A 7,500-nucleotide genomic window follows, 5' to 3' on the forward strand; every position below is an offset into this window, starting at 1 on the left:
GAGAGTAGCCGAGAGTTGGTCAAACGAGAGCGAGAGTTGACGAGAGTTTGTCGAGAGTTTCACGCGCAAACATCTCGTGCGCGGCCAAATGAGACAAAACTCTCGCCAAGTTTCATGAAAAATTTGAGCAGGTTCACATTTTTCGAGTGTCAATGAGAGTAGCCGAGAGTGCATGAGAGTTCGTTTCCAAACAAGAGCGAGAGTTTCAACTGTCATCAACTTTCGCTCTCGTTTGGCAAGGAGCCAGTGGAAGGAAGCCACAAAGGAAGCCAGTGGTTTCGCCCCGCTGCGAGTTAGCCCCCTCCAGTTAGCCCCGTAACTAATCTAGTTCGTCCCCCAAATATTGCGAGTTCGCCCCACGTAACTGTTTTCGCTCCGTTCTAGAATCAGGCTTACCTGGCAGACAAACCGTTGATATGTTGTTTACGGTATTCACCGCTGACAAACTTATAGCAAGGCGCTGCTACTCGCAGCGAAACCACCCACATTCGCTCAAAATACCATCTATTTTCTTTCGGCTGACGGTAGACAACGATTTCAAATACGCTGTGTAGAAGTCATTTTTCATTCTAGCAAAGAACCTCTTTGTTGTGTTATTATTAAGGAGATGAAACAATTGCAATGGCGGACATTTGACATTTTGAAACTTGCATTTCTCTGGCGTCCTTTGCGTAACAGTAACAGGAATTGATTATAATCCCTGGCTTATAGAAACCGGCAGCGTAATATGGATGAATTGGTTCAATCTTTCTCCAGTTTTATCACATTTCAAATCAGTTTCGTTCTTTAGTAACTTCATGAATCGCGTGCATGTTGCATACTGATTTAACTTACTGCTTTTGGAAAATGTTTTCAATATTGTGAATTTATTTTGAAATGACTTATTTGTCACGGACGCCGCCTTCTTAACATGCTGGTTATTAATTGTATGGGATCGAAAGCTTGATTTCCCGCACGTTTCTGTGAGAGGAAAAGCTTCATTTTAAATAAACAGTTTCACGCCATAGCATAGTTTTCAGCTTGAAAGTCCTTAATGATTTTCTGTCTTGACAAAGAAGTCCGCTCAGCACAAACTCCACCAACCATTAGCACGTCCCAAACCAATAATCCATTTCCGTGTTCATGTCTGCCGCCTCATCAAAACGAGTCTAAGTGCGAAGTTTTTGTGCTGGTAATTAGTTCTACTTTACATATGAATGAAAACTGAAATCATAAGAAAACCTTTGTACGTAGACTCGCTTTGAAGAGAAGGCAGACATGAACTCGGACGGAAATGGCCTCTTGTGACTTTTAACGGGGCTCTCGCATGGTGGCCGGTAGATATCTATCATTTTGTTTCAAGTTCCGATTGGCTCATTCGATTGTTTCTGTCTGTCGTGTTTGGCTGACGGCGCGATTGCTTTGGCTTTACGACAAGTGCCTGTTTTGCTTAAGGTAAGTTCTTAGCCAAGCCGTTAGTCGAAACCACCCTGGCTTGACTAGGAACTAACCTTAAGCAAATAAGGCTATTACATTATACAAAAAATCGCTGAATTTTAATGCCACGTTGTTGTTTTTTCAGAGAGGAAACATGGTCAGGGAAGTACAGGAAAAGGTTGGTGATAAACATTTCTTTTAGCGTTAATTACGGTACTGATTTATTTGATGCGATGCCTGTTGTTACTGAAACTCTATAGCAAGTTTCGCTGTCTTTCTACTGTCCTGCTATGAACGTTCTGTGGGAGGAGGCTTTCTCAGTACAATTTGCTTTCTGTTATGAACAACGCGAAAAGAGAGTAGAATGAGAAGAGGTGTGTATAGGTGTCGTCATCGAGCTCAAGTCTTATTTTGACTTGAATCAGGTTTTCATTTTGCTGTAAGGAAAGGAAAGGAACTTTATTTAAGTGTCTAGTCTTTCTAGCGCTGGATCACTAATTGGGGACACTGTAAACTGAAGTAACAATGAACGCAAGTCAAGCCAAATGTAGGTTTTTGAGGAGAGGGGAAAACCGGAGTACCCGGAGAAAAACCTCTCGGTGCAGAATAGAGAACCGAGAAATTCAACCCACATATGACGCCAAGTCTGGGAATCGAACCCGGGTCACATTGGTGGGAGGCGAGTGCTCTCACCACTGCGCCATCCCTGCACCCCCAAAAGTTTCTATAAAAACTAGGAAAGGAAGTTCAGATATGGGTGTATGGAAATCAGGGTATACTCAGGATGTAAATTTTATTTTTGTAGAGGCCGAAGCGTTCTTTAAACTAAACTCCATCATGAAATCCTTCTGCTACGCTTCAGATAACTACGCCAAGGTCAGTCGTGCAATTCAAACATTACAGCTGCCATGGTACCGTGTTTGTTCATGTCACATTTGCGATCTCTAGGTGAACTGCTGGCGCCATTCACAGTCTTGTTTGAAGAATGCCAGGCTGGTTCGTCTTCAGATACAGATTTTCTCCTCTGGCGTCACCGTGGTCAACCTTGATGATTTTTCTCTGCGAAAGTTTCTTGCTAATCACGCTCAGTTCTTCCAGGTAAGTACAGAACTGTTACATCTCACTTGGGCCCTGAAGCGTAGAAGTTATTTTAAAAGTGCACCTAAATTTTCAAGTCTACCAAGTAGTTTAACTCATTATAGTAGGTAGTAGGTGTCATATATTATTACGGCTTTTTGGTCTAGCTAAGCTAAGCTAGAAGGCAAATTACAAGCGGCGAAGCCGCGCGGAGAATGGGGAGCAGCGCTGGGATTTCACAGCGGTCCTCCCCATTCTCCGCGCGGCCTCACTTGTTATTTTGCCCCCTGTGCCAACAATCCCGACAGCTACGCGGGCTAAGAATATTTTGACACATGAATAAGTTGTCCTGAACGATTGATGCAGTTTGCAGTTCGTCACTCGCCCATTTGCCGATCCCTCTCCGTCCCTTCTCTTCACCAGACATTTTTTACTCGCCCGGCACATTTTCCCCTCTTAGGGCCGCCTCAAATGTTTGGCTCCGGTTTCACTATCTTTGTCCCTTGTAATTTTTTCTTGTGGTCTCACTACTGACTCAGTTGAAAACCAATCTGTTTAGTCGAACCACCATCACTGTTTAGTCAGATTGGGTGGATGGTCCCTGCGAATGCAAAGAATATCAGTCGTTTTTCCTTAAATGATACTATGATGATTTTGCTAAATTCTCTACGTATATATATATGATACAATTGCATTAAAAATACTAATAATGCTGTTTTTTCCAGAAAAAGAGGGCGTCTATAGCGCTCAGAACTCCAAAAAAAATCGACTAGCCCTCTACAACTGTCACTTTCCTCTGTCCCCTCGGTGGACCTTGTGTGCATTATTTTTCTCGCTAAGTTATCATTCCCTCCTTTTTCTTTTAGCGTCAATCGTCTGGGTTTTTTTTTTCTGAAATGTCATGAGATCTCTGGATCTAGTAGAGAATGGTAGAATGCGTCAGCTTTCCAAATCGTTCACGATAGTAATTCGATCTTTATCAATTCGTTTGATAAAACCAAATTTTTCTGTTTTACTCTCCCACCCACGCAGCACCACAGCTTCTTTAGAAACTAGAAATTTGTATTCTAAAAATAAACTCACTTGTGACTGTGCTGGGTAGCCCACCCAAGCCATAACAACACTCTTATCTAATTCTCTCTTGATCCTCTTTTCTCATTGTTGACGCCATTTATGTCCCCAGTCCCTTTTGGTTGCCGAAGCATACAGAAAGCGTGATGCTGGTCTATGGGTGGATGCTGTTTACTACCAGGTTGTTGTGAAAGGCAATTTCAACTATCTACATGACATGCGTTCGGCCATACCGATCCCTAACAGTCTCTTTGTAGACGTTGCTAGCAAGTGAGTAACTGCCAAACTTTTTTGGTTCAATTAGCACTGTTTTGTTTGCGATAATTTTATGAGTGTCAATAAAAGATTTCCCCGATGCACCGTTACTTAGACTAGCCCACGCGGTTTGAACGGCGAAGGGCAACTCTAAGCTCCATTACCAGCTCCTGTTTCGGAAAAGGAGCCCGCGCGAGACTGGATTCGAGAGAGTGGCGGAAATCGAGCTTGATTGTGTAGAGTCCACTTCCGGTCGCCATCGCCGCTCGAAAAGGCCTTTGCTACGCTCGCGGCTCATACATTGTTACATTACCTCTTCGTCAGGGTTAATGCGCTCAAAAGAAAGGCTATGGCTCCAAGCGTGAGCTTTTCAAGTAATTTCCCTTGTATTGACTTACTTCTCCAACCTAGTTCCCAGGGTCTCCAATTGTCGTTGAGACAAAGAGACCCTGGGAACGAGGTTGCTCACTTCTCGTGTTTCATGCCTTAACACTTTCCTTTGCTTCGTTGCATGACATCGGGCTATCTTGTTGGATATACCCTCTCGTTACAAAGAAGCTGTAATAAAGCGGGTTTTAATTTCTGTTTGATGTTTTTCATATCTCCAGGTACAAGAATGAAAACTCTCGCTCATCACAAGCGGCTGCAAACATGAAGAGAGTCCTGGGATATGTCAGTGATATACGCATGCGTTACAAACTGGCGAACGACCTGAACTTTCGTGACCTTGGCACGAGCATTCTTGAAGGCGATGGAGGGGCATTTTTAAGGGACGTAATGGTCTCATAAACTTGTGACAGAGACAGGAGGTGTTGATAGTTATAATATTGATGAAATGGGTTGGTATCGTTTACCACATAACAGAAAATACGTAGCAAGGGAATTGGAAAACGTGCGGAAACCGATCGACGCGTGATAACAGTGAAATACTGTCTATAGTCGTTGTCCAGAGTAAAATGATTTAGGATTGGACGATTTTTCACAAGTAAACCGCAGCGAACGAGGAGAGTAGAAAAGCAACCGCAGCACGATCATGACCGCATGACGGCCAATTTGGCGTCCAAAATTAATCCGAAGCGAATCGATTGAAAACGAGGAACAGATTGCAGATTACATCGTTGACTACTTCAATGAAATCAAGAGAATAGGCCAACAAAGCATAATGTGAGCCCTGTTGTACAGTAATCCAGAAAGAACTCAAAGCAAATTAGTCAAATTAGAAGATTATTTCAAAATCCGGCATCAAAAGAGATGTTCAAGACATAAATCTGAGGTTTCAAGTCGTTGTTTCATTTTCTCTTTCTCTTTCTTTTTGCAAGGGGAGTGGGGGGTGAAGGATGATTGTTATTTTATTTTTTTATCAAATCTGGGTGGGAAAAGAATAATTATTTAGATATTGGGATTATGAGAAAGAGTTTGGGATAAAGGAGATGACACAGTGGCTTCCGCTGTTAAGAAGCAGTAGCAACAAAAATAAAGTCTGATTGCTGAAACAAGCGAAGCACCAACTTTTTTATTTTTACGAGGTGGAGAATGGTGGAAGTAGGCGGTGGTTTTGGAGAGGTTGCTTAGTATTTCCTTCCCATTTTATAATAACAAACTGACCAAGTGTTGTCCACCTCCCACAGCTAGCAAAGTGAGAAAACGACGAAGGCGAAGAAAAAACGAAAAGGGTGAAGTAAACACCATATATTTATCTATCAATAAATTCAGGGGAAAGGTCTTTGTTTCTTTCAAAATATAAGTAACATTCTCCGCCTCAATTTCGATCGCTGGTTTGTTGATTCGCACCATAGTATTTGTGAAAGTGGTTTTCACGTTACGTCATCGCCGCAATGTTGGTGGACGAAGAAAAAAGATCTCTCATTAGGAAGACCTTAGACAGCAATGACCAAAACCAGGTTGCTTACCAGCGGTTTTCGTTAAAACAATGGTTTGCTGGGGTGCTCAGTCTCGCGGGCTCAGAAACCTGGTTGTGGTCATTGTTATTTAAGGTTTTTCCTCTCATTAGCTCCTTTTGTTCGTCCAACAGCAATTGTACATTGCAGCAATGTTATCTGTGTTTCTAGAGATTGGTTACAAACCATCTATAGGAAACGATCCGAACGTGTTTCACAGCATAGCCGAAGTTGGAAAGGAAAAACTCTGAAAGGACTGCTAAAATGTCTAAATTGGGGCAAATTAGAAAGGCCTTTGGAATCTTTGAAGTGACCCCTTGTCCAAGACAAATTGTGTTGAGACCCTATACCAGATGGGGACTTCTACGAACAAAGAAGGACTCTAAAATCCCGGAGAAGAGAGCTTTATTGCCTACTTTAAGACAAACTCCAATAGCGAAGATATCGATGACGTCACCTATTGATATTAATGTGCCAACCAGAGCATTATTGGATGCCGAAACAGAGGGCTCTCTTGTTTGGTGGTTGGCAATTTTGAATATCAAAAGTAATTTGACGTCAATGTTTGTAAACAGATATCTTCCTCTATTATTAAACGTTGGTATTCCACACTGAAAAACAAGCTCTTGGTTATTACGTTACATACACATGAATGCGCTCTAACACTTTTCTTTTTAACCGTGGCGGACAACACCTTGGCGACTTACACTAATGTAGTTTACTTGATATACGTTTGCCTAACTTCTCTCTGCTTTCGATATAACAGCAACAAGACTACATCCTCTTGTACAGGTGTTGTCTTAAGCCTTGTTCACGTAGCGGAGATTGTCACGAAAAAAAAACCACTAACTAAATCTACTCATTGATTACAAGCAAAAAGGCTCAAAACTTTACCAAGCACTCCAAATTACACACACAACGGAAGAAAATGATAGTACAGCTATCTCGTTCTAAATCCAATAACGGAATTAAAAGTAAGATGAACGAAAAAAGTTTGGCTCTAATAAAACTAGACCCTCCGTGAGGGTACACTGGGTTGCCTGTGGTACGTGCACCGTTCCAGACAATTTTTTTCAAGTTGGGCGGTCATTAAGAAGTCATACCAGACGAGGCCCTTTGGCTCACAGGTCCTCACACGTTCGTACGACGAAACAGACCTGTCCTTGCGTAATATGTAGCTCTAACAGTGCACGATGTTGTTTTGGTATTGTCTATCATTGTAGTGCCATGGTAGAAGTCTTGGGTAAATAGTCTGAGAAGACATGTGGTTACTAGCAAAGTACTGAACCCAGAAAGATTGAAGAAAATAAATGGGAAGAGAGAAACACTGGCTTCTGGGCTGACATGTTGATAAACTTCTTTTGACCACAAGTTTAAGCGTGCCCTCTGAGCATCTGACAGCTTTGTAATACCGAAGTCCATTGAAGTTAATCCCTGTTGGGCGGGGTTAGTGTTTGGATGGGAGACCAAGATAATATACCCCTCGTAAAACAGAAGCATCGGACCGAAAATACTATTAACGCTAACAAATGCGAACTCAGCAAGGTACAGATTTTGTTAGCTTGCTTATGCAAAAACAAATATTGATGCAAAAGTAAATAAATATTGATACACAGTTTTTAGAAAGAGAAGAAGGAAGTTTCCAGGACAATCGCTCGAGTGTCCACCAGAAAAATCAACGCAGTTCCACTACCCTCTCCTAAGAAAATACGCGCAGAAGGCTCTATGCACAAAGACACCACTTACCAGGGGAGTGACAGACAAGACTTTTACCGACACGGAA

The 7,500-nt window shown here is 42.2% G+C and overlaps 1 protein-coding gene across 3 annotated transcripts in view; it reads left to right on the plus strand.

The window, feature by feature from the left end:
- The window catches only part of LOC137992762 (spatacsin-like), an 89,964-nt gene extending 83,956 nt beyond the window's left edge, over positions 1–6,008 (plus strand). For 2 of the 3 annotated variants that reach the window (XM_068838267.1, XM_068838269.1), the window contains 5 exons: positions 1,562–1,594; positions 2,222–2,292; positions 2,365–2,514; positions 3,677–3,834; positions 4,428–6,008. In XM_068838267.1, the coding sequence (XP_068694368.1) occupies positions 1,562–1,594; positions 2,222–2,292; positions 2,365–2,514; positions 3,677–3,834; positions 4,428–4,608 (593 nt within the window). In that variant the 3' untranslated portion in view covers positions 4,609–6,008. The remainder of the gene's footprint in view (positions 1–1,561; positions 1,595–2,221; positions 2,293–2,364; positions 2,515–3,676; positions 3,835–4,427) is intronic. The other variant, XM_068838268.1, reaches the window with a different exon arrangement.
- Positions 6,009–7,500: the final 1,492 nt, after the last annotated feature.

This window comes from Montipora foliosa, chromosome 2 (genome assembly GCF_036669935.1).
Source record: "Montipora foliosa isolate CH-2021 chromosome 2, ASM3666993v2, whole genome shotgun sequence".
NCBI classification, from domain to species: domain Eukaryota; kingdom Metazoa; phylum Cnidaria; class Anthozoa; order Scleractinia; family Acroporidae; genus Montipora; species Montipora foliosa.